The sequence below is a fragment of the Pelodiscus sinensis genome, chromosome 12, assembly GCF_052426305.1.
Source record: "Pelodiscus sinensis isolate ZL-2025 chromosome 12, ASM5242630v1, whole genome shotgun sequence".
In the NCBI taxonomy this organism is placed as follows: domain Eukaryota; kingdom Metazoa; phylum Chordata; order Testudines; family Trionychidae; genus Pelodiscus; species Pelodiscus sinensis.
In genome coordinates this window covers 23,168,692-23,196,115 of record NC_143063.1, presented here as the reverse complement: position 1 = coordinate 23,196,115, position 27,424 = coordinate 23,168,692, and the positions used below count along the sequence as shown (strand labels likewise).

The window sequence follows — 27,424 nt, the reverse complement described above, 5'->3', positions numbered from 1 at the left end:
GAGAAGACAACAGATGAGTTAAAGTTGCAGAGAAGACTGGTTTGGCAAGATATAGTGATGTTAAAGTACAGAATAAACAGACTGTAAGAACTTTGTCAGTGACTTAGATTCTAATAATTTTTCCTGACAAGTTTTCTTGATTTATCTTTTCTTTAAATGATATTTAATATCCCCTGTAAACCCTTTCAAGATTAATATGGGCTAAGTCTATAGGTTCCAGAAAAACAAATCCACTTTTCTTCTTTTCATACGGAAGGCAAACACTATTTTCAGTCACTGAGAAGTATTGTTTTCTTTTGTGCTCAGAATAATTAAGACATAAAAACACATACTGCCTTTAGGTGAGATTCAAACTAAGATTATGATTCAAACTATCAATGATCAATGCAGTCTTTGGTGCTTCTGTGTCATTACAACGACATGATAAGTTTTTGTGTAAGAGAGTATTCCATTATATGATCAACATGAAGCTCTTACACAATTGTTGAACAATTTAACTTAGTATAGTTTATTTTTTCCTTTGGGATGAGCATTTGCATATCAAACCCCTTCTCCTTCAGAAAATGTCTCTGGTATTTGGCATATGCATTTATAGAAGCACATACCAGGGCATCTTCATGCACATATCTGTTGTACACAGCCAAATCCTGATTTTTCCATTTTAAAAAGGGCCCTCAGATAAAGAGGTCTCCTGAAAATGTGGACCTTCATAGGAAATATTGAACACATAATATTGCAGAAAGACAAGTTATCTGAAGCTCTGGTGTCAGGTGTTTTGAGCAATATATTTGAATGACAAACAGCAAGATCAGTGGCAGAGCTAAATAGGGGGTCAAGAAAGGCGACTTGCAGCCTTTAGATGTATGTCCGGTACCTTTTCATGCATAATATGCAATTGACAAAAGGAGGTATATAATGCAAATTTTCACATGCACTGGAGACTGACTATGCCTGCACTGATCCAGGCCACGGAGCAAGATAACAATATTGAAACTTAAGCTTCAATGGATGAAATATTTTATTGTTTACCAGTCTGTAATGATTAATCGATCACATGGAATATACAGGATAATAATCTTTACACCAAACGTGTCAATAAACCATGTTTCATGCCTTGAATGAACACATCTGTTGCACATTAAAGTGAAAGATATTAATCAGCTCTTACTCCATAAACTTTTAATTTTATAATAAACTTTTTAAAATATTGTCTTGCATTTTTCAGTGTTTCATCATTTATCTATATTTTATAGGAGGTACAATATTGAACTGTTATATAATGCAGTAATGTAAAATGGTACATTTCTGTAGTTTCCACTGGCTTGGTGCACTATATGACACACACACTTAAATTCCAGACTTCAAACCTGATGTCAAGTAAGCAGTTGATTCATCTGGCATTTATACTAGCTTAATCCTTAGTCTTTTTAGGTGGTGCTATATGCCTGGTAGTGGTATGACTTTCAGCTAAAGGTCACAACGTTAATTTCTAACAGGATCTTGTTGCTGGAAGTTAACATGGCAGTCTAATAATGTCCTTATTTTTAATCTATATCACAGATCCATCTCCAACGATCATACGACCAAAACAAAATACGTCTTCTATGATGCCACTTTGTTTGCTGAAGCCAAGAGTGATACAAATGCAGAATCTGGTTTTTGCACAAGTTCTTCGGGCGTGCCAAACTCAATTACCTGAAAATCAGCAGGAAATAGATTGAATGAATGTCAAATAGGAAGAAAAAACACAAATGTTTGAGTTTCACACTATATTAATCATCTTTGGATGAGGATGTTGATCCCTTCTGACCTTAAAAATATTACATATAGGCTGCGTCTAGACTGGCATGATTTTGCAGAAATACTTTTAACGGAAAAGTTTTTCTGTTAAAAGTATTTCTGCAAAAGAACGTTTATATTGGCAAGTGCCTTTGCACAAAAGATTTGCTTTTGTGCAAAAGCATCTGTGCCCAGTATAGACACGCTTTTGTGCAAGAAACTCTGGTGGCCATTTTCACCATCGGGGATTTCTTATGCGAAAAATTCCTGTCCCTGTCTACACTGGCCCTCTTGCGCAAGAGGGCTTTTTCCTGAGTGGGAGTGTCAGAGTTCTTGCGCAAGAACACTGACAATCTTACATTAGATTGTCAGTGTTCTTGTGCAAATTCTCGCGGCCAGTTTAGACAGCTGGCAAGATTTCCTAGATGCACCCATAAAGTAATAATGGCAATATAGCTTTGCTATAGAACACTAGCACTAGAGAAGAGTGAGATGGAAACATTTGTGAACCAATTCATGATACTCTGAACCTAAGTGCCTCATAACCATGGTAAACTATGACCCCGAGAATTCTACAAGATAATAAATGGAGCCAAAAATGTATCAGATGAGACATTTCTATATTACTTAAAAGACAGTTTATTAGCTTGTGAAGGATGGGGGCATAGTCAGAGCATTACTAAGGTTCAGTTGATTGCTGGCTGATGTAATAGTCTTGTAGAGGCCATTACCAGCCGGCATAATCAAGACTCCTCTAGTGGTACTAGCGCAAAAGGTCAAAAGTCACAATTTCCATCTTTTCTTTCCTTCCCCTTCAAAATTTGTGCCGACAAGGATCAGAGCCAGAAGCATCACTTTACATAACAGTTAGATTAAAAATCAATGTAACTGCAGTGACTGTCCCCAGAATATTGCATACCATTCTATCCACCTAATTGCCAAAATGCTATCAACAAACAGCAAATTCAGAGAAGAGCAACAAAAATGTATAAGAGGCTGAAATGACTCCAGACTAGTCGATATGGGAAAGTTTTTCCAGTTATACCAATATTGTTAAAGGGATACAACTCTCCGTACATGCATGGACAAACTCTGGTATGGACACACTCCATCCAGAATATGAATGGTGTTTTTCAGTTTAGTTTAAACGCTTTCATAAGCAATATAAGCTAAAACAAAGAAACCCTCTTATACCAGAATAAGATTATCCATTTAAATTCATGAGCTAGTTTATACCAATGTAACTCTCCTGAGTAGAAGAGCTCTGATTTATTTTCAAAAAGGCTCAATCCTGCAAGGTACTGAGTTATTCTGGGTCTGATCCAGCAAAAACATGTAACTATGTGCCAATGAAGCCATTTGTTCTTAACATTAAACTTATTTACTGGATTGGGGCCAGAATGTTCAGCACATTACAGAAATGAGCCCTAAAAAGTTAAACAAGTAGGCTACGTCTACACTGGCCCCTTTTCCGGAAGGGGCATGTAAATTTCACTAGTCGTCGTAGGGAAATCCGCGGGGGATTTAAATATCCCCCGCGGCATTTAAATAAAAATGTCCGCCGCTTTTTTCCGGCTTTTAAAAAAGCCGGAAAAGAGCGTCTAGACTGGCCCCGATCCTCCGGAAAAAGTGCCCTTTTTCCGGAGGATCGGGGCCAGTCTAGACGCTCTTTTCCGGCTTTTTTAAAAGCCGGAAAAAAGCGGCGGACATTTTTATTTAAATGCCGCGGGGGATATTTAAATCCCCCGCGGATTTCCCTACGACGACTAGTGAAATTTACATGCCCCTTCCGGAAAAGGGGCCAGTGTAGACGTAGCTGTAGAGTCTGGCTGAGCAATAATGAAAGGAAATGGGGAGGGGAGACCATAGCCAAAATCTAAATATTTTAAGAGTCTAAACATCAAGGATGATGAGAATAATTTGGTTGGTTTGGGGTTTAAAAGGGAATAATGGGAAGAAATTAAGAGATTTGAGAAAAAGCCTCAAGGTAATGAGATCTATTAGGTGGTAGAAAAGTTTTTCCCAAAGTACTGAAAGCCCTGGAGTTTTAGACATTTTAAAGTAGACCAGACATAGCACTGGTAAATGTACATGAGGGAACAAATGTACAGTGGCAGAGTGATGGATAAGATGATCTATCAGGTCTTTTTCTTTTCTAACTTCTTTAATTCTTTACCTTTCCATTGTCCATAACCAGAATACGGTCAGACTCCAGAACAGTGTTTATGCGATGTGCAATGGTTAAGACAGTGCAATCCTTGAATGTATCTCTGATTGTGCACTGAATTAGTGCATCAGTTCCAGAATCAATGGAGGCTGTGGCTTCATCAAGAAGTATAATCTGTTGAGGATAAAAAGAAATTTTTAAATATACAATATGTATTTCTAAAAAAACATTAAGCCTTATAATGCTTTTCTATTTGACTAAACAGGAACATATACAGGTTGAACCTCTCTAATTTGGCATCCTTGGGACCTGACTGGTGCTAAACCAGAGAATTTGCCGAACCACAGGAGCTTGATATCGACTAGCAGCATTACCAACATTTCCTTTGCTTACTGGGCTCTTAGGAGACATTTAGGGGAAAATTAGAGTTAAAGAATAGCCCAGAACACTGTGAGCTAGCAATGTGGGACAATGGCAAACTTGGCCACACTATGATAAGTGGACATCTGGCTAATTAAAATCATGGTGGACCATGGATGTTGCTGGACTAGAGAGGTTAAGGCTGTATTAAAAATGGAATGTATCAAATTAAACATTATAAAATTGACTTTTAACAATCAGATTAGACCAAACAATGAAAATCAGATTATTAATTTCTCTCACTGGGGTTTGTTTGAGAATTTGCGAAGTGGGAAGATTTTGATTTGGGCCCTAATCCTCTAAATACTTACACACTTGCTTAATATATAGAACTACTCACATGATGAAGATTAAGCACATGTATGTTTCTAAGATTGGAATGAAAATCAAATACCCTTTATATTTCAGATTCTCAGAAAAAAACCCAGCAATATGAATAGGATTTTCATTTTTCCTTTTCTATTTCTATTGTTAAAATTAACATTTTAAACATTTTTCCCTTACTGACTTCAGCGGGACTACTCGTATGCATAAAGTTAAGCATGTATAAGTGTAGAATTAGGACCTTGATTTGTAATATGTGTCTGCTACTTGCTATTGATATGTGCAGGAAGGTGCAGAGGGAATGTGCTGATGTTCTGGCTGTTGTAATGATTTGGGTATTATTTTTAACCAGTGGCAAGGCTAATTAGAGCTTGGGCTAACATTCTTTTATGTCTTTTTATATCTAAATGAATAAATATTAATTTTAATCATTGGATACCATAGTTACAAACTGAAATTTCCGCAAGGTGGGAAAATTTTAAGAATATTGGGTATCTAAGCAATAGCACCATCTTCCTCTTCATTTGAGAATAACTGACTGGATGCACAGTTGATCAAAAATGAAAAACACCCAAAGTTAGTGATCTCTTATTTCAATATTATTTAATTCATAGTTCATCCTCTAACACTAATGTAATTATACCCAGAAAAAAAAATAAGTATGGGGCTGACAGACTATATCCTCTGTTCACATGCTACATGCTACTGTAATAATCTTTGTAGAAAGTGTTGCTTGTAAGATATCACTTGAAAATTCATAATTTGCTATTCATTATCATCCTGATAAAATGTGTGGCAACACCAGATGTGAAGTTACAAGATTTCCCTTAATGCTGTTATTAACATAGATTTAAAACCCTACAGCCCTGCCCAAACAGAAGGCAGCAAACAGATTTGTCCTAATTAAAGGAATTTGTGCTTTTCTTAATTTGCATTTAAACAGTGAACCGAGTGCTCAAGCAAGAAGGGAAACAGAGAAAGCTCAAACAGGTGAGGGGGAAGCAGGGAACATCCTTCCACATAGACTCTTCTAGTCCCAACTAGGAAATATGTTTTTCAAAAGGCAGGACTGAAACCATAAAAAGGAAGGCACACACCCCAAGGTACACTCCTCTCTCTCTCTCTCTCTCCTCCCCCCACCACCCATCACATTCACTGCACCTGAAGTGAAAAAGGAAGCATTTGTTAGAGTCTGGGGGAGGGTCCTTATTTATCAGGGTATATCAACACTATGGGGCAAGGTCAAATTAAGATACGCAACTTCAGCTACATTAGTTCAGTTACATCTATCAGGGATGATCTAGATGGTGCTTGGGCCTACCGTGAGGGCACAGGACTGGACTTGATGCCCTCTCGAGGTCCCTTCCAGTTCTAGTATTATATGATTCTAATTGTATAGCTGAAGTCGAAGTACCTTAATTTGACTTTTGGCACTTCAACTTCCCTTATTGCTCGTGGAAGCAGGGCTACTTGTATTGAGCAGAGTGCCTCACTCAGTTCAAATTAGCGTGTCTTCACTAGACCCATTATTTCAAACCCTGGAAGATTGACAGCCTCAGCTTCGCTCTTCTCTGTAGTGTAGACATACCCTATGAGTGCTGAAAGCCTTTGGTAAGAAACTTTGCTTGAATCTGTTACAGTTTGTTAAGCTAGGGATTTGTAAATGTCTTATCATTAGTCTTCTTGTAGCCATTTCTGACTTTTATGCCTCATTTTATGCTTATTTACTAAGCTTGTTTTATCTAATCCAGTATGTTCAAGTTGAAGTGTCTGGTTAACTCAGTTTGGGTGATAAGTTGTATTCATATTATTCTCTTAAAGAATAATTATTCTCTTAAATTATTTTATTTAAGAGAATTATCTCTTATTAATATCTCTTATTATTTAATTATCTCTTATTAATCTCTTAAATTATTTGCACTTTCTAAGAGCGATCTGGGCAGTGTAGGACATACATTTCTGGGAGAAAATGAGAGACTAAAGGAGTGTTAGGCGTCACCATGAAGTACAACCAAAGCTGGTAAGAACTGGAGCATAACTCAAATGTGGTTGGCAGGCTGTTCCTACATAGGGGGTGGCTTGCATGCTGGAAAGCTGTGATTGGTCCAGGTTTGAGCTACTTCCGCAAGGCATTGTAATACCTGCAAGGTTGTAGTGCAGGAGCGACACAGCCCCTCGATGGTCAGGGTTGTACCCTGGTATTTCACATGGGCCAGTTGTGTTTATCAGGAAAGATTTAGGTCCTAAATCTTCTCATTGAAACCATTCACAAAACTGTCTTGGTGACTCCAAATGGAGGAAGATTGGATCCTAGAAGAGCAAATTATTGTATGAAGTGCTGAGAAAATTTTAAATTTGAGTTTCACGAGAGAAAGGATAAGACACTTGCAGAGAGAACTCTAGGGGCATTTCTACATTGGGGAGTTATTTTGAAATAACGCCCCTTATTTCAAATTAACAAGGCAAGTGTCCACACTTCTAAGCCCGTCATTTCAAAATAACGGGCTTGTTATTTTGAAATAGTAACTCCTGTTTGTGAAAAGGAATAGCTTATTGTAGGAAGTAACACAGGCCACATGGTTGTGCTGGCTGCTGCTGCCCACAGTTCCCATTGGCTGGGAATGGCAAAGTGTGACCACTGGGAGCTGTGGGTAGCCATGCCCCCTGAAGACACTCAAGGAAACAGTTCTGATAAGTAAGGGTTGTCTCAGGAGTTTGGGCTTGGTATTCCCACAAGAATCGTAATCAGTGCAAGCACATACACACGTCTACAGAAAAGCAAACTCCAGGACTTGATGTAGCAAAGACAAAACTAAATCTATAAGAGGGACTTTTCTCCATCCTATTTCCCCTGGGTCAGTCTACTCCCCAGCTCATCTTCCCTCTCCTTTGCCCTTTCCCCCTACTTTTCCACCACATCATCTTCCCCTTTTACTTTTCCCTAAGCTCCTATTTATCTCACCATGCAGACTCCTAAGAAAAAATGACTATTCTCACTTACCAGTTTTCTCTCACCCTCTGCTGCCTTGTCTATGTTAATTGTAAGGTCTCCAGGATCGGAAAAGTTTCTTAACACTGTTTATGTGGATTGCCTTAGAGCTGTATACAAAATATATATAATTTTCTATAATTGACCAGCTCTGGCCTGATAGAAGAGCAAAACTGGGGTTAGACTGATGGTGAAGGAATGAGAAACCTAACATAAACTAACACCACATGCTATGACTTAAAAAGCCAGAGCAATGCGACCAGGGGAGCGAAGCAGACAGGGGACTGCACACAGGGGAGTTGAAGAGGGAGTTGAGCAGAGGGAGTGACTGATGGTGATGAAGACCCGAAGCGCTTGTGCCAGTACTTCTCCTGTCTCCTCCACCTGTGCCTGTATCCAGACAGAGAACCTGAGCATGGATGCCTCTACCCAGGTCCTGGTTGGTGTTGCAGTATTTGTGGCTTGCAATTCCCACTGACTGATATCCAGGCTGGGGGAGACAACCATTGTGAAAGGTGCCTGCTGGTGGAATCTCTCAGGCAGCAGGTGGGAGAGCTACAGGAGGAGGTGGCCAGGCTGAGGAGCATTCGAGGCCATAAAGAATCTCTGGACAATATTCCTGTGGAGTCCACTGAGGTCACTGTCCTAGGATGTGGGACTGCTGACCTGCCACTTATGGAGGAGGAGGTGGTGCAGGGTGAGCACTGGCAGCTGGTTACTTCTGGCAGCAGGCAGTGTTCCACCCCTGCTCCTAACCCTCCCACTGTGTTGTTACATAACCGTTACACTTTACTTTCTGCAGGAGACAAGGAGTCACCCCCCACAGTGGAGGAGACCAGGCCTTGCACCACCAAGGTTGAGCAGTCTCCTGCCACCACTGCGAGGAAGAAACGTAGGGTAGTGGTGGTTGGAGACTCTCTTCTGAGGTGAACGGAGGCACCCATCTGTCGCCCTGACAGTTCATCTCGAGAGGTATGCTGTCTGCCAGGGGCCCGTATCCAAGATGTTACGGAGGCATTGTCGAGGATTATCCGGCCCTCTGACTACTACCCCATGCTACTCATCCATGTGGGCACAAATGATACTGCCAGGTGTTGTCTCTGAGCGGATCAAGCGTGACTACAGGGCTTTGGGAGTACAGGTGAGGGAGTTTGGGACACAGGTGGTATTCTCTTCGATCCTTCCTGTCAAAGGTAGGGGCCCGGGCAGAGAGAGGTGCATCCTGGAGGTGAATGCCTGGCTGCGAGGATGGTGTCGCCAGGAGGCTTCGGCTTCCAGGAAGGACTGCTTGGCAGAGATGGAGTTCACCTTTCCAGGAGCAGGAAGGCCTTGTTTGGACACAGACTGGCTAACCTTGTGAGGAGGGCTTTAAACTAGGTTTGATGGGGACAGGCGAGCAAAGCCCACAGGTAAGTGCTGAATGTGCGGGACTGGGAGATGGGTTGGAAATGGGGGGGACTACGGCCTATAATGGCAAAGAGAAAGGAGAGTCAGGGCACAACAGGGAGGCAAGATCAAATCAGTATCTTAGATGCCTATATACAAATGCAAGAAGTATGGGTAATAAGCAGGAAGAACTGGAATTCCTAACAAACAAATACAACTGTGATATCATTGGTATTACAGAAACCTGGTGGGATGGGACGCACGATTGGAATGTTGGTATGGAAGGGTACGGCTTGCTCAGGAAGGACAGACAGGGAAAAAAGGGAGGAGGGGTTGCCTTGTATATTAAAAATGTACACACTTGGACTGAAGTGGAGATGAACGTAGGAGATAGCTGTGTAGAGAGTCTCTGGGTTAAGCTAAAACGGGTAAAAAATGAGGGTAATGTCATGCTAGGAGTCTACTACAGACCACCTAGCCAGGTGGAAGAGGTGGATGAGGCCTTTTTTAAACAATTAACAAAACTATCCAAAGCCCAAGATTTGGTGGTGATGGGGGACTTCAACTATCCAGACATATGTTGGGAAACTAACACAGCGGGGCACAGGCTATCCAGTAAGTTTCTGGACTGCATTGGAGACAACTTTCTGTTTCAGAAGGTTGAAAAAGCTACCAGAGGAGAAGCTGTTCTGGATTTGATTTTAACAAATAGGGAGGAACTAGTTGAGAACTTGAAAGTGGAAGACAGTATGGGGGACAGTGATCATGAAATAATAGAGTTCATGATCTTAAGGAAAGGTAGAAGGGAGACCAGCACAATTGAGGTAATGGATTTCAGGAAGGCAGATTTTGATAAGCTCAGAGAACTTGTAGGTAAGGTCCCATGGGAAGCAAGACTGAAGGGAAAAACAACTGAAGAGAGTTGGAAGTATTTCAAAGGGACGTTGTTAAGGGCCCAAAAGCAAACAATTCCGCTGTGTAGGAAAGATAGAAAATACAGCGAAAGACCAGCTTGGCTTAACAAGGAGATCTTGCATGATCTCAAAATAAAAAAGGAGTCCTATAAAAAATGGAAACTAGGACAAATAACAAAGGATGAATATAGGCAAGCAACACGGGAATGCAGGGGCAAGATTAGAAAGGCAAAGGCACAAAATGAGATCAAACTAGCTACAGGCATAAAGGGAAACAACAAGACCTTTTATAAATACATTAAAAGCAAGAGGAAGACCAAGGACAGGGTAGGCCCACTGCTCAGTGAGGAGGGAGAAGCAGTAACAGGAAACTTGGAAATGGTGGAGATGCTCAATGACTTCTTTGTTTCGGTCTTCACTGAGAAGTCTGGAGGTGTGCCTAATGTAGTGAATACAAGCAGAGAGAGGGTAAGTTTGAAGATAGGATACACAAAGAACAAGTTAAAAATCACTTAGGAAAGTTAGATGTCAGCAAGTCACCAGGTCCTGATGAAATGCATCCCAGGATACTCAAGGAGCTGATAGAGGAGGTATCTGAGCCTTTAGCTATGATCTTTGAAAAATCATGGCAGACAGGGGAGATTCCAGAAGACTGGAAAAGGGCAAATATTGTGCCCATCTATAAAAAGGGGAATAAGAACAACCCAGGAAACTACAGACCGGTCAGTTTAACGTCTGTCCCAGGGAAGATAATGGAGCAGGTAATTAAGGAAATCATATGCAAACACATGGAAGGTAATAAAGTGATAGGGAATAGCCAGCATGGGTTTGTGAAGAGCAAGTCATACCAAACTAATCTGATAGCTTTCTTTGATAGGATAACGAGCCTTGTGGATAAGGGAGAAGCGGTGGATGTCATATACCTAGACTTTAGTAAGGCATTTGATACGGACTCGCATGATATTCTTATTGATAAACTAGGCAAATATAACTTAGATAGGGCCACGATAAGGTGGGTGCATAATTGGCTGGATAACCATAGTCAGAGAGCTGTTGTTAACGGTGCTAAATCCTGCTGGAAAGGGATAACAAGTGGAGTTCTGCAAGGGTCTGTTTTGGGACCCGTACTGTTCAATAACTTCATCAATGATGTAGATATTGGGAAAGAGAGTACGCTTATTAAGTTTGCAGATGATACCAAACTGGGTGGGGTTGCAACTTCTTTGGAGGATAGGAACATAATTCAAAATGACCTTAGCAAGTTAGAGAAATGGTCAGAGGTAAACAGGATGAGGTTTAATAAAGAGAAATGCAAAGTGCTCCACTTAGGAAGGAACAATCAGTTCCATGCATACAAGATGGGAAGCGACTGTCTAGGAAGGAGCATGGCGGAAAGGGATCTAGGGGTCATAGTGGACCACAAGTTGAATATGAGTCAACAGTGTGATGCTGCTGCAAAAAAAGCAAATATGATTCTAGGTTGTATCAACAAGTGTGTTGTAAGCAAAACTCGTGAAGTCATTCTGCCGCTCTACTCTGCACTAGTTAGGCCTCAGCTGGAGTACTGTGTCCAGTTCTGGGCGCCACATTTCAAGAAAGATGTGGAGAAATTGGAAAGGGTACAGAGAAGAGCGACAAGAATGATTAAAGGTCTAGAGAACATGACCTATGAAGCCAGGCTTCATGAACTGGGCTTGTTTAGTTTGGAAAAAAGAAGATTAAGGGGGGACATGATAGCGGTTTTCAAACATCTAAAAGGGTGTCACAAGGAGGAAGGAGAAAATTTGTTCCTCTTGGTTTCTGAGGACAGGTCAAAGAGTAATGGGCTTAAAGTGCAGCAAGGGAGGTTTAGATTGGACATTAGGAAAAAATTCCTAACTGTCAGGGTGGTCAAATATTGGAATAAATTGCCACGGGAGGTGGTGGAATCTCCCTCTCTGGAGATATTTAAGAACAGGTTAGATAGACATCTGTCAGGGATGGTGTAGACGGAGCTTGGTCCTGCCTTGAGGGCGGGGGGCTGGACTCGATGACCTCTCGAGGTCCCTTCCAGTCCTATGGTTCTATGATTCTATGACTTGTAGCATTAAAAATGGATCCAGATATTTGTATAGAACAGTACCCAGTGACTATAGATGCCTAGCATTATTGAAATGAAAGGTACTCAAGATCTTGAGGCTTACACATTAGTAAGGATTTACTGATCTGACCCTCAATGATGTTCATGGAAGTCTTTCCACTGAGTGGAACCTGGATGGGGCCCTTGCTAAAAAAAAATGGCAGGAAACATCACCACTGATCATGTTTATGCTAAAATATCAAGTTCAAGACAAACCAAAGTCCTTATGCTTTTACAGACAGGTATAGGGACTTGTTTGTTACCGCTTTATTGGCTTATAGATTATACAATGTCAACACTTGAAGAGTAGCCTGATGGATCAAAATAATAAGATTATTTAGTTTCCGGAGAACACTGGGAAATCCAAACTCCCATTATGGATTAGTTCCTCTCAGGAACCAATTCTCCTGGTCTCCCTTATATGTTTTAAACATTCATTCCAAAGAAGTTTGGAAATGCCTATTTGAGTATAAAAAATATGTGCATGGATGTGCTCCTCTGGGGAGAAAGAATCTCTGCAGACAAAGCCCTCTTTTGAAGTTTTCACTTGAAAAAATGTAGTTGAGCAACAGGCACATCTCAGATATGCTTTTTCAAGCAAAAGACAAAAGGTTAGAGTCTCAGCTGGTATAAAATACTGTTGCTTTACTGAGGTCAATGGATTTATACCAGTTGATGATCAGGCTCCGAGATTTTATAGATTAAATATGACCACAGGCTTCCTGTCCTCAGAGCACTGTTAACTAACAGGACTTTGTGACTGCAAATTGCCAAAAGCAGCAATTAAAGCAAGCAAGAGACATTGTTAGTGAGAGAGGTATATACTGTTGGAAAATAAAGAATATGGGTGTTCAACCACTAATCAAAGAGGTTTAATATTTGATATGAGAAGATACAGGTTGATTTAAGAGGTGTCTAAAAGGTGGAAGAAATTTGGATGAAATACAGCGAATAAGAAATGCAGAAAACCATATTTCAATTCACTTGACTTTACTCATAAACTAGTTATAAAACTGACAAATACATATGTGGGTTTCTTTTTAGGTTTAATCTTTTTTTCCTATTCATTGGTTGGGAAACAAATATTGTGACTATCAAGTATTCAGGACCACTGCTGGAAGTATCAGAATCTCTCCTTTTACTTACTTTTGAATTTCGAAGGAGTGCTCTTGACATACAAATCAGCTGTCTTTCCCCTACTGAAAAGTTTTCTCCATTTTCAATAACTTCTGCCTGTAATTTTCTTGGAAGTTTCAATATCTAGAACACAAAGAAAAAGACAGAATGATGATAGATATTATGCTATAATATATATTGATTGTGCATGGTCATACATTTATCAGGATGTTATATTTTAATGACAGTAAAAAAAAATGTTGGATATTTCAAATAAACATTCTACCATTATAACATGAAAAAGGAAAACAACTCAGTAAGTAGATATTAATTATTCACAACTAATGAGATTACATATTAATGCCTCACTATATATTAATGTCATAACAATCTATCATGATAATTTATATGCAGTACCAAAGATTAAATAATGACTACCCATTTATTTCTTTATCAGAAAATGAATTAAGAACAAACCCCAAACAACGTACAGTCTCTTTCATAAACGTTCTTTCCAGAGCTTGCCAGATCTGATCATCTGTATAGATATCAAAGGGATCTAGGTTGTACCTGACAGACAAAAATTAAAACAATTGAAAAACCCCCCACAATATAGAGCAACAATATTTTGTAAATTAATACCACAAGACATTTTAAACCTGAAATATTGTGGCTGAATGGCCAAAGAACTTATAATTTTTATAATGCATGTTTTCAATTATTTTTCATACATTGTATTCCTGAGCTCTTAGCTAGTTTGAAGGCCAAAATGTGTTTGTCCTTTTGATACTTCTAGATTCATGATTGTCCATAAATATGCTGATATTATTATAAAAATAATAGCTATATTCAGAGTTTCAAGTGATACTGCTAATACGATCAAATGCCTTCTGTTCTCACCCAAGTGAAGTTTTTATGAAGGAATTTAAGGTATGTTGGTTAACAAGTCTGGGCAGCATATTCAAATACTAAAGAGAAGCATGAAAGATTGCATGAAGGGTCGTGTAAAAGAAGATGACTGTGTTCTGAAAGCTAAAGGAAGACATGGGAGAAAGATTAGTGTAGACCTGGCTGAAGATGTAGACAAGCACTGTCTGACAGAAGGCTGTGAAGACAAGTACAAGAGGATGAGCGTGAAGAAAAGTATAGTGAGAAACCAGGAAAACAATCTAAAGAAGAGTGTTTGAAGTGACTGCCAAAAAGGTGATTTTTGGCAGTGACATTTTAGATAAATTGAATAGGGGCAGGGAAGAGTGGTGGTATCAAGTTTAATGAGGAATGGCTAGGGTATAGAGTGAAAGCTAATGACTTAGCTTTGCCCACATTAAGCTTGAGATTATGGTGAGCTGCTCAAGCTGATATATCTGAGACTTAACAAATTCTGTTCCAATGAATATGGGGGATGTTTAGTGGTTAGTTCCCTCCTATTCACAAGCCATTATTCATATTGGTAAATGGGGAAATTTCAGGTGTTCTGTGTATAATTTTATCAAACTCGTATTTTCAAAAAGTTGATTCAGTGAGGATTTCTGGACTTGGACACAAGTGATCTGTGTTCAATTCCTAGGGTTGTCGCAGACTTCCTGTATAACCTTGGGCAAGTCACTTGTCTTAGGATATGTCTACATGGCAACTGAGAAACACAGTTTCCTTCATGGCAATGTTCCCTCTCAGCTGTGTAGAAGCACAGCCCCCACCACTGCTTAATGAACCCCACTCAGCCAGGGGCTCATGGCTCCATGCACAGAGCTGCCTGACTGGGGGAAGGGCATTCAGCTACAGCAGCAACTCTCTGCTGAGGACAGACCAGCTAGTGTCTCCCAGCTGGTAGGGACACATCTCCTCCCTACCGGCTGGGAGAGACTCACTGCTCTGTCCACAGCAGGTAGTTGCTCCTGTAGCTGAGGAAGACGTGGCCCTCCCCTAACAAAGCAGCTCTGTGTGTAGCAGCCCTGAGACCATGGGTGGTGTTCATGGAGTGGCTGTGGGGCCATGCTGTTAGGTGGCTGGGAGGGGACCTTGCTCCATGGGTAGACAGACATGCACTACTACTGCTGTAGCTGGCACCTCAGAGAACCTATGTGACCCAGCAGCTTGAGCTAGCTGCCAGAATACAGTCTCCCACAACACCCTGGGTAAGGACTTGGGTGGCTAGGCTGAGTCACTACCCATTCTGCTGCGGCTCTATTGCTATTTTTAGATGCTATCTAGAGCAGAGCTACAGCCTGCATATCTATTTGGGCTAGAAATTGAACTCTCAACTGCTGTGTAGACTTACCCTTAGCTTACTTGCATCCCACTTCTTCATTTGTAATATGGGAACAATAATTTACCATTATGCCTGTTTATACTATCAGCTTTTCTTACTATGTGTCTATATAGCATAATGGGGTTCGGTTCTCAGGTCTTCTCAGTACTATTGAATTGCTAATTAAGAAATAATTACTCATAATCAGTTTACCACGAGCCCCTCAGTTTATGATTTAATGAGCTTTCACTTTACCAAAAATGTTAATTTACAATTGTAGGGAACAAGTACCTTACTGTACCTACAAACAGAACAGGGTCTTGAGGAATAACAGAGAGCTTTGTTCTTAGATCTTCCAAACTAATGGTACAGATATCAACGTTGTCAATTAGGATAGTACCAGCAGTTGGTTCTACTAGTCGAAACAATGCAACTCCTAATGATGATTTTCCTTTAGGGGACAAACAAAATACTATTAAGACAAATTTTGACTTTTATAAACAATGATTAAAGACAAGTTTAGTCTAGCTAGAAAGTTATAAGTCTGCTATATGTGTGATCTGAACTCTGTTTTCTTCACAGATCAGTTATTGCAGTTAGCAGCAGTGCAAATTGCTAAAACACAGTGATCCGTACTGTTTCACTTTGAAAGTGAGGGGTAAGTTCATCCTCCAGGCTTATTCATTCTTGAGCTCTTTGCTGAATGGGTGAGCAGTTTCCTAATAATGTTAATTATAAATTAAGGATCCATACTTATAACCAGAGTTCTTTGAGAAGACTTTGTATATTCCCACTTACTGGGTAGCATGCCATCTCATGCTGCCTAGTGGTAGAAACTTCTCTCCAAGTTGTGTCCACTAGAGTGCACATGGGTTGCCATCTCAGTATCCTCAAATGTTCTAAGGGCTGTCTAAATAAGATAGCGGTTTGCCCCCTTCTACTTTAGTTCCTTCTGCTACCAACCCATGGGTGTGTCTAAACTGCACTGTTATTTTGAGATAACTAGCATTATTTTGAAATAACAATGAGATTGTCTACACAGCCATTCTGTTATTTTAAAATAATTTTGAAATAACAGACGGCTTATTCTGAAATCTGTAAACCTCATTCTACAAGGAATAACGCCTATTCCAAAATAGCTATTTTTAAATAAGGCATGTGTAGATGCTCCACTGCTGCTATTTCGAAATAGCCCCTCACCAGGGGTGTGTCTAGACTCCATGCCTCCGTCGACGGAGGCATGTAGATTAGCCAGATCGGAAGAGGGAAATGAAGCCGCGATTAAAATAATCGCGGCTTCATTTAAATTTAAATGGCTGCCCCGATCTGCCGATCAGCTGTTTGTCGGCAGATCGGGAGAGTCTGGACGCGATGCCCCGACAAAGAAGCCTTTCTTCATCGACACAGGTAAGCCTCGTGAAACCAGGTTTACCTGTGTCGATGAAGAAAGGCTTCTTTGTCGGGGCATCGCGTCCAGACTCTCCCGATCTGCCGACAAACAGCTGATCGGCAGATCGGGGCAGCCATTTAAATTTAAATGAAGCCGCGATTATTTTAATCGCGGCTTCATTTCCCTCTTCCGATCTGGCTAATCTACATGCCTCCGTCGAAGGAGGCATGTAGTCTAGACACACCCCAGTAGAGTTGTGCTTCAATCTCCCCAGTGCCTCCTAGGACTCTAAATCAAGATAGCGTATCTACATTAGGGAAGCCTGCCTCGGACTAATTTTGAGGCTTCCCTGAAGTGTAGACATGCTATTTCAAAATAAGCTAATTTGGAATAACTATCCCAGAATAGCATATTTTGAAACAAGTGTGCAGTATAGACGTACACAAAGGTAAGACTCTGAGAAAGAGGGAAAGGTTACTTATTTGTAACAGTTGTGGTGTGCACATGGGGAGTTCTCTTGAAGAATTCCAGTTACAAGTATCCAACCCTCACTACTTCTTTGCATGACTCAGCATATACATACATATGGATAGTTTGGCAGGCATGATGAGATTTCACTAAGAGGGAACAGAGTCCTTATCAAATAGTGATTGAAGCACAACTTTACTAACTCTGGCATTGCTCTTGAAGTAAAATCTAATGCATAATTACTGGTAAAAGTACAGACTCTCCTCTCTGTGTAGCAGCTGGAAAGATTTTTCCAATAGAAACATGTTTAAAGCACACAAGAGATGTTACCGTTGCTCTAGTTGAATGAAACTTCACAATAACTGGCACAGGAACTGCCCCTAACTTATAACAGTCAATGAAACATTATTTAACTGATCTGGACATAGTCTGAATAGATACACTATTACCCATGGGAGTCTTATCATAAGAGAGAAATAACCTAGATGACTTTCTAAAACTTTGTTCTATTTTAATAACATGAGAGCATTCTTCTAGCATTTAAAATATGTAACTCCAAATTCCCTTCATTAGCATGTGGGCTAAGGAAAAAGAATTAGGGGAAATAATAGTTTGAAGTTAAATTCAGATACTATTTTGTAGAAACTTAGGGCCAATTCTAAGAACAGCCATTAATGTAAAATCACAATTTACAGATAAACTGCCCTTAGAAAACAGTGAACTCTCACAAATATGTACTTAAGTAGCATGGAGGACCAGTGAGAAATCAGGGTAGGAGGAAGTCAAAATGATATATCTTACCAGCGCCTGTTCTTCCAACGATACCGATTTTTTCTCCACCGTGAATGCTCATATTTAAGCCATTGAGAACCACAGGACTATTGTCTCTGTATTTCATCTGGTAGTCTTTAAATATGATAGCCCCATGATCTGGCCAGTTTTGGGGAGATTTCACTAATTCTGGCTTCTGGGAGGCCTCAGGAGCGCATGTCTACAAGAAAGGGGGAAAGGGAGAAAACATTTAATTGATCCACAAAGTCATTAAATGATAGTTAAAAAATTTCAGTAATATTTACACACACAGTGGTTTTAATGCCCCATTTAGATGTATTTCTTACCAAGGCATATTCTTGAATCTGTTCAACGGAAATTAATGTAGCTTCTGTCTCAGTTCCTGTTCTTACACATAGTTGGAGAAGTCCACTCAACTATTTAAAAAACAACAACAAAACTTTAGGGAAATATTCATATGCATAAAGTTGAGCATGTATCACAAGTCTTTGCAAGAAAAGGGCCTAAACAATAACAAACTCATTAATATTCATATTCATATTAGCTTACTGAATGCTTCTGATTAGGGCTGTCCTTTAGGATTTATGGGGCCCTGTGCAGTATTATTAAACTGATTGCCCTATGGCAGCCAGGAAGGTGGGACAATTACTTTTGAGAGATGTGATTTTATAATCTTCAGCAATACACTAATGAAATACTTTAATACAGATTTTAAACTAAGATCTTGTGGACTAACACTGTAAATTCAGAGACTGACAGTATATATCTAGGATTGGCAAATGCCTGTTGAATGGCTTCATTACACTTGAATGACTCTTTCACGGATTTGATGTTCTGCTAATAGATCGGGCAGGCTTTTTCACTTTTAAGATAACTAGGCCATGCCTTCACTAGGGGGAAGATTGATGCTGCCACAATCGATTTCCCAGAGTTTTATTTAGCAAGTTTAGTAAAGACCCGCACAATCAAACTCAGAGGGTGCCACCGTAAGCAGCCAGTACTCCTGCTCCTGTGAGGAGTTAGGGAAGCTGATGGGAGCATTTGGTCACTTTGGCCTCCTGCTGTGCAGATGGCGGGGAAACTCAAACTAAGGTATGTCAACTCCAGCTGCGTAATTAATGTAGCTGGAGTTGCATATCTTAATTTGACCTTCCCCTTTAGCATAAGCCTGGCCCTAGATCCTCTTTGGAGGAGTCAGAACCACAGAACAGGGATAGGAAGAAGAAGGTGGATGCGCATTAAGACCCAATGGTGCCCCAAATTTTGGGGTGCTCTACACAACTGCATTTTCTGCATAAGGGTTAGGATGGCTCTTTTCCTGACCATTATCCAGAGCTTCATAGGAAATCTCTTTTTGTCTAATAAGTAATGCATCTGATAGTGGTTATTTAGTGTGTGACTGTCAATAGCACAAAGGGAAGTTAGCCATACAACTTCCACTGATTTTTAGTTTGACTTGAGTGACTAATTGCCCTTTGTGGCTTTAAAAATCAATCCCTTACAGTCTGACCTTCCAAAGATAGGTGTGCAAATGTGTCTAATATATTTGCTTATTTCAGCCAGTATTTCATGGGGGATCTTGCTATAGAGAAGTCTCTCCATGCCCACTCCACCGTAAAGCTTTTAGGCACAATCTAGCCCACAGCTGTGCCAATTCTTCATTCCTTTGAGAAGTTTAAAAACTTCATACACAACTGTATGCCATGAGTTCCTCCCTCTCTAATTGTCTTTGTATGTAACAGGCATTTGAAAAAGTACACATGAACCACATGACAGGCTATGGCCTTTGGAATTTAGCCCAGTGCACTGTGGGAAGTCACTTTCTATTCACTTCTATCTGCAGTAGCTCTAGAAAAGAAAGAAAAGTGCATAATTAATTTTAAAAAAAGTGTTTAGGAGACTGAACACAAGCTAATCATCAGCACAGCTCAATGATAGATCCTGAGGTGGTTTCAAAGCTAATACAACTGCCTGTGGAGCTTGCCAAGACGAAGCAACTGGAAAAATATCTTTCACAGTTTGACATGCGAGTCTTGCATTTTTTTGGCCTTTCTGCTCATTGCTAGAAGATATTCGGTAGTCAATGAAATGTGTTATAAATATATTCATATTTTTCATGACATCTTAACTACCCTGACATTTAGGAATAATTAATATTTTTAAATCTACATTTTTCATATTTATTTGTAACATTTAAAATACATTTTGGCAACGTATCATTAATCCAGCAGTAAAAGCTATTGGTATATGTGTTCTTTACACACTAATTTTTAATAGATGTATGAGCTTTAAACGTCATGAACAAAAGTGGTGGGCTACTAAGAGTTTATTATGGCTAGAAATATTTCTATTACTTTTCTGAAAATAGAAAGGTTGTGAAAATAAAAGTGCTACCCTAAGTGTGTAAGATTTGGGATGGTTTACTGTGATTTTTAAAGAAGAAAATAGAATTTATTTTCATTTGCCATTAAAAATAAACAACTCCCATTCCTTTTTGTACTTTGCAAATGATCTTGATATCATTTTCTCATGCAAATTCTATATTAAACTAAGGAATATTTAACATTCATCTACTAAATACACATGGTTTGGAATTATATACTTAAATATTGTTCAGTAGAACATAAAGGCCCTAATCAATATCCAGGTGCCGACTGTGCTGTACAAACACATAGGAAGACACAGTCCCTGCCTTGAAATATTAGCAATCTAACTTAAAAGAAGACATTATAAATGAGTTAGTAAATAATGGAAGGTAAGATGCAGTGAAATGAGGATTAGGTAATACCATTACACAAATTAACCATGTGTACAATTTGTCTCTCATCTCTTTCCAAAATGTGAACCATTTTTCATTTCCCTATGTTCTCGATTCTGCCATTCTTTATCACGCTGAGTAATATCTTGATTCATTGATTTCAAAATCCAATCCAGTATTGCCAGCCTGAGTAAAGGTGGTAGAGTCTGCTTCAACTGAATATAATATTTAAACTGCATTTTAAGATAAAGAATGGCTAGAATAAGAAATGTATATGTACTAACAATTAACAAATGTTAACCCAAGATATAAAAAAAATACTTTTACCTGGATAATATAGGACAAAGCCAAGCCTTTTGCAGCAGTACTAATAATAGAAGGGCTCAAAACAACAAATAATGCCACAGCGAAGGTTATCAAAGTCAGGAGGATATCTGTTCTGACCGCAAACCAGCGTAGTGCACAATTAAACAACAGAAAATGACTGCAGTTTTCATCATTTAGAATTTTAAACCTGAAATTAAAATAGATGAACATTTCTGATAATCTAAAAGAAGTTTTTAACATGTAAACACACAAGTTCCATTACTCCTAGTGAGTCAGTGATGTAGGTATTTTTATGATAGCCTTCATGCATATTTTATTCTACTTAAAATATTATGCAAACACAATTGAGTAAAACAGGAGATACCACAGCTCGGCGTGAATTATTCAGGAATTGCAACATTTTTCTAAAATGAGGCTTCCAGAAATCCCTTCCTCAGAAACAGAAATGATGTACCTGAACCTAAGCCCTAAATACTGTTTGGGCCAGACTGTGTGCAGATTTTAAGAGCTCTTGGAATGTATAGGAACCTTAACATATATTCATTGTTTTTTTCCTTAAAGTATTTATATGTGTTTTATGCTCTGTAAAGAGCCAAAAACATAAATGAAAATCAGATCTTTAATGCAGATGGGTTAACCTCAAAGTCCACATGACATGATGTAAAACACCACGGTCCTTTTCTCTGATCAATGCCACGTTGTGCTTAACATTGTATTAGTTAATCTGCGTTCTGACAAGATGCAGTTTTTCAGTATAGTCAGACCATAAGAACATAAAAAGGGCCATACTGGGTCAGACTAAAAGTCCATCTAGCCCAGTATCCTGTCTTCTGACAGTGGTCAATACCAGATACCCAAGAGGGATCAAGTGATCCCTGACAAACAGAAGCTAGGGACACCATTCCTACTCATCCTGGCTAATAAGTATTGACGGACCTAACCTCCATGAATTTATCTAGACCCACGGAGAAATCATCCATTTCTCTCAGACATATTGGGAATGTATGAGCTGCTCTTTGCCCCTGCCTTTCTGCACCTTTTATTTCCCCTGAGAGGACACCGGTGTAGTCCATGTATTCCCACACATGCAGAAACTGATTCTCCTTGTACCCTCAACTAAGGACCAGAGACAGTCAGACCATTGCCAGGATGGATGGATGGAGAAGAGACAGTGAAAGCAATAGTTTGCTTTGATAGACTACTAGGAGCTGAAGGGGCTGTTGGATTTATTCTTACAGAATAAAAAGAAGGTACACAGAGAAGCAGCCATTGGACTACTGGAGACAACAGGTCACTGATCATTGAAAAAAAATGTAAGATAAAATCAGGTGACATATGGGGCAAGCTGGAGCTTCCCTTTGGAACTGCAGGGACTCCAGGGTCTGAATTTTCAAACAAACTAAGCAAGGCTTGTCATGAGTTCTGGAGAATAGATCTAACATGGTCCAATTGATCATACGTGACAAATCAAATCCTAAAAGTCAGTATGTGTGGGTCTAGATCAATTTGGGAACCCACCAGTGAGAACTCATTGCCTCTTGGCTTTTAACTCAAATCCTAGAAATTGCTAAAAACTTAGAAAGTAAAAAATTACACAATGTTCAAAAGTGGACACAGATATACAGTGCTGTATATGTGAAAGTCTTCTGCGAGTCCATGGTACAAACTAGGAGCATCACCATGGGTTCTCATTTTATGAAAATGAAAAGCTTGCAGGATCTTTGCTAGTCTGTATTGTAAGAACAGAATGGTTTCATCAGTGTCACTTAGGGTGACCAGATGAAAAGTGTAAAAAATCAGGACAAGAAGTGGGTGCATATATAAGAAAATACTCCATATATCATAGAACCATAGAATACTGGAACTGGCATGGACCTTGAGAGATCAAGTCCAATTCCCTGCCCTCATGGACCAAGCATCATCTAGATCAGTGATGCACAACCTTTTTTGATCTGTCCTCCAACTGCCGGGCCCAACCCCTGGCCAGCCAGATCTAGGTGCTGTGCTGTGGGGGCCGCCAACCTCCGAGCCCAGCCACCAGCCATCCGGATCTAAGCGTCGTGCCATGTGGCTGTGCCCAGCCCCCGGCCAGCTGGATCTAAGTGCCGTGCTGTGCAGCCACACCCAGCAACTGGCCAGCCGGATCTAAGCACCATGTGGCCGCACGCAGCCTCTGGCCGGCCAGATCTAAATGCCATGACCCCCTGGGAAGACATTTGTGATCCCCTTGGGGGTCACGCCCCATGGATTGCGCACCACTGATCTAGATCATCCCTGATAGATGTCTGTCCAAACTGCTCTTAAATAGTGATGGAGATTCCAAAACCTCCCTAGGCAATTTATTCCATTGTTTAACCACTCTGACAGAAAGTTTTTCCTAATATCCAACCTAAACCTCCATTGCTGCAGTTTAGGCCTATTACTTCTCATCCTATCTTCAGAAGCCAAGGCAAACAATTCCTCTCCCAACCCCCTCCTTCCTGTGACACCCTTTTAGCTACCTGAAATATCAGGACTGTACCTATAAAATCAGGACATCTGGTTACACTAGTGTCACTGCATGTACAAGGCAACAATATCCACAATCAAGTAAAGAATAACCATGAAGTGTTATCTGTCCATATCAGATTCACAAATGAAACAAAGAAGATATAAGTGTCATGTGTGCATCTTACTGGTTGATATAGTCTTCTTTTTTATTATAAGCATGAATTATACTGAGGCCTTGCACAGAGGAGGTAATGTGTGAGAACCATGGAGATCTGCTAATATTTTCCATTCTTTTTAGTTCTCTGATGGCTGTCTGAAAAATTCTGCAACAAAATGAAAGCAAAATTATATTGTGCATGTTTATATGTCAGCATGCAAATTATATACATCACAGCCTCTTGGCTAAAGCTAGTGCAGTAATTCCTCAGTTAAAATGATCCTGTTTAATACTGTTTTATTACAAGGTTGCTGATCCACTAGAGAACATATTAGTTTAAAGTTGCACAATGTTCTATTATAAAATGTTTTGGCTTGCCCTACTTTGCCTACCCACTGCTCCTGCTGGGGAGTGGGGTTGGGACGAAAGGCTCCCACTAACTTCCCTTACTCTTTGCCCTCAGCATTCAATTTAGCAGGTCTTAACCAGACCCAGTAAATCAAATAGCAGAAGTTTGATGTCTGGTGCGGCAAGTGGAGATGTGGCCTGAGATGAAGGACAGTAGCAGGGTCTGGCCCTGTCACTGGAGTGCAAATGGAAGCTCCTTGTCTAAACTTAAAGCAAGTAGAAATTGTGGGTGCTTCCTGTCTCCATTTTTAGTTGCCCGATTTGAGATATTTTAAAAGAACTGGATAATCAGAAGGGACTGGGTGCCCAATTTGACATATCTTAAAAGCATGGGTTCCCAAACTGGGGGCCGTGCCCTCCCGGGGGGGCATGAAGAATGTCCAGAGTGGGTGCAAGGCGACCCAGCCACACACACACCCATCAATCCCACCCCAAGTTTTGCTGCTAGTTTTTTGAGAGGGGGTGGTGTGAGGGTTTCTCCAAAATCAAAAAAGGGGCCTGATGCCGAAAAGTTTGGGAACCACTGTCTTAAAGGGACAGGATGCTTTCTATTTTATGAAAATTAAGTCCTTTCTAGGTGTCTCAAACTGAGTATTCCAAATCACTACTCACATTTGAAAATATTGGCTACATGTATCCTGTCTGCCTCCCAGTGAGAGGCCAGACACAACCCAGTCCTTCATGTATATCATATTCTTTCATCACTAGTGCATTTATGAGTACTGAAGTATGACAGCAGATTTTGAAAACGGAATGAGTAATATCATCCCCTCTACTTCCAGGTGCAGAAGGAACGAGAAGCACATGAAAACGTGCAACGTGTGGCCAGAACACATGTCTGGGGAGAGGAGACTAAGCAGCATCAGCGTCCCATTGAACCCCAGTCCTCCAGGACTGTGGCTTGATGCGTCCACCGTGAGGGTGTGGCTTGAAGCTGCCGTCAGGGCTCCATACCTTCCCCATTGCTGGAAACTACATAGCATAAGCTAAATTGACTCATTGCAGGATACCTTGGCTATGCCCTCTTTTGCCCACCTAGCCTCTTTCTGTGGCTTTTGATCCTAATTATAGACCTGTAACCTGAAGGAAGGTTGTGGAAACTTGTTCCTCTGTAACATCATGTTGGGCAGACCAAGGACCGCGGCCTATATTGGCAAAAGCCAAGAAAAGCTAAAGATTTAATTTAGCCTCTAGTATAAAAGGCAGTAAATATCTAACAGCTTCCTAGTTTCCACTGGCTGTTCCTGTTTTATGCGATACTGGCTCTTATAGTTCTCACACTCCAGTAAACCTTTACAAAACAGAAACTCAACAACAGATTAACAGGAGAACTACAATTGCTACTGGCTGGACCGCAAGGAGAATAAAAATTCTTAAAATAGTTTTTAAAGAACTAGCACATCAACTTACTGAAAGAGAATCACAAATATAATAGTTAGGATAACCACTGCAATTAGGAGGAAAGGAAACACAATGCCTATTATGATTACAATAGAGAACACCATAAAAAACTGGTGCAAAAAATTCTCTGCATGAAATGGAAGTCTCACATCCAATTCATCCATATCCTTAGAAAAACGGTTCATTAGCCTGCCAGTGGGAGTTGTATCAAAGAAACTCATTGGACTCAGTAAGATCTGTGGGTAAAGAGAAACAGCAGAATCAAATGACAGTTTTTGTCTTTTGCAATATTCAGAGTATGTGTGGTAAAGTAAATATCAGTATAATCTTAGCTAAAATGTAAATAGAAGGAACAGCAAACAAATGTATTGTAGCTTTTACAATATCAGATAGTGTTTGTGAAGCAGCCTTTGAAAATAGAATAAATATTTCTTAAGGCTTATTTCCCGTTGTCATGATCATAACATAACAAAGTAAATGCACATGAAAATCAGAATGCTGAGGATCTACTGTACACTTTAAAAGGAATAATTGTAATAAGCTATATAGGCTCTGATTCATCAAGGTGCTTAAACAGATGTCTGCTTCAAAGCAGGTGTTTGCAGTGTTGTGTTAGCCATGTTAGTCCCAGGAGATTAGAGACAAGGTGAGTGAGGTAATATCTTTTATTGGACCAACTTCTGTGGGTAAGAGAGACAAGCTTTTAAGCCACACAGAGCTCTTCTTCAGATCAGAAGTACTTTTTGTAAGCTTGAAAGCTTGTCTCTTTCACCAACAGAAGATGGTCCAATAAAAAATATTGCATCACTTATCCTGCCTCTCAAAGCAGGTGAGTAGTACCTCTGAATTTAACAGGACTACTCATCTGCTCAGAGCTGGGCACTTAATTAAGCACTTTGCTGAATCAAGGTGTCATAAAATATAAGATCATAGGACAGGTCACACTAGATTAAGGTAATGAAGTAAAATTTTTAAAAGCACCCGAATGACTTAGGAGTTTATACATGTTAAAAAAAAAAGCACCAAAGCAAGTTAGGTGCCTAGATCACAGGCTGTTTTCCCTAGGCTCTGCCCCCACTCCAACCCATGCTCTGCCCCCACTCCATCCCTTCCTCCAGGGGCCTACCCCCACATTGCCTCTTCCTGCCCCTGCTGTGTTCTTGCTCCTCCCATTCCATCCTTTCCCCATGCAGGCCCCACCTTCATTCCTTCCTTTCCTGCTCCTGTCCCACCCAGTGCCAGACCCCTGCATGCCACATACCAGTGGCAGGCAGGAGGTGCTGAGGGGAGAGAAGAGGAAGAGCTGGTTGGTTTTGTCTGCCAGTGAGAGCTGAGCTCTACCATTTGTTTCCAAGGGTGCTGCAGGGCTGGAGCACCCACGGCATCACCACCTACAACTTAGATGCTTCAGCACCTTTGTAAAGCCCACTAGGCTACTATGTGCATCTTTAGGTGACTACATCACTTCTGAAGATTGAATTTAGATGCTTTTCAAAAATGTTACCCTTTGACCCTTCGACTCTGGTGCCTGGCGTGATTTCCATTTGGATTTGAATTCAGATGTCACTTTTGAACCTTTTACCCTTTTGCCTTTTTTGTTCAGTAAAAATGCCTTCAGCAGAGACCACTATCTGATGCTTCAGAGGAAGCTGAAAACTTGTGTGGTGTTTCTATCTCACTGCACAGTGCTAGTGAACTGGCAGTTTCCCTCATCAGAATCATTTGAGGCCCAGGTTACAGGAAATAATAGTTTGCATTTACAGAGTCTTTC

General features: G+C 40.2%; 1 protein-coding gene across 8 annotated transcripts in view; it reads right to left on the bottom strand.

Moving 5' to 3' along the window:
* Positions 1–1,000: 1,000 nt before the first annotated feature.
* Positions 1,001–27,424, bottom strand: part of ABCC12 (ATP binding cassette subfamily C member 12) — a 92,140-nt gene continuing 65,716 nt past the window's right edge. For 4 of the 8 annotated variants that reach the window (XM_075940213.2, XM_089781463.1, XM_089781462.1 and 1 more), the window contains 10 exons: positions 25,663–25,889; positions 23,873–24,010; positions 21,198–21,384; positions 18,439–18,528; positions 18,122–18,311; positions 15,754–15,913; positions 13,706–13,784; positions 13,245–13,358; positions 3,956–4,120; positions 1,001–1,695 (listed from right to left, as the gene is read on the bottom strand). In XM_075940213.2, the coding sequence (XP_075796328.2) occupies positions 1,603–1,695; positions 3,956–4,120; positions 13,245–13,358; positions 13,706–13,784; positions 15,754–15,913; positions 18,122–18,311; positions 18,439–18,528; positions 21,198–21,384; positions 23,873–24,010; positions 25,663–25,889 (1,443 nt within the window). In that variant the 3' untranslated portion in view covers positions 1,001–1,602. Of the gene's footprint in view, positions 1,696–3,955; positions 4,121–6,831; positions 7,001–13,244; positions 13,359–13,691; positions 13,785–15,753; positions 15,914–18,121; positions 18,312–18,438; positions 18,529–21,197; positions 21,385–23,872; positions 24,011–25,662; positions 25,890–27,424 lie in introns of those variants that run through there. The other 4 variants (XR_012906711.2, XM_075940215.2, XM_075940216.2 and 1 more) reach the window with 4 other exon arrangements.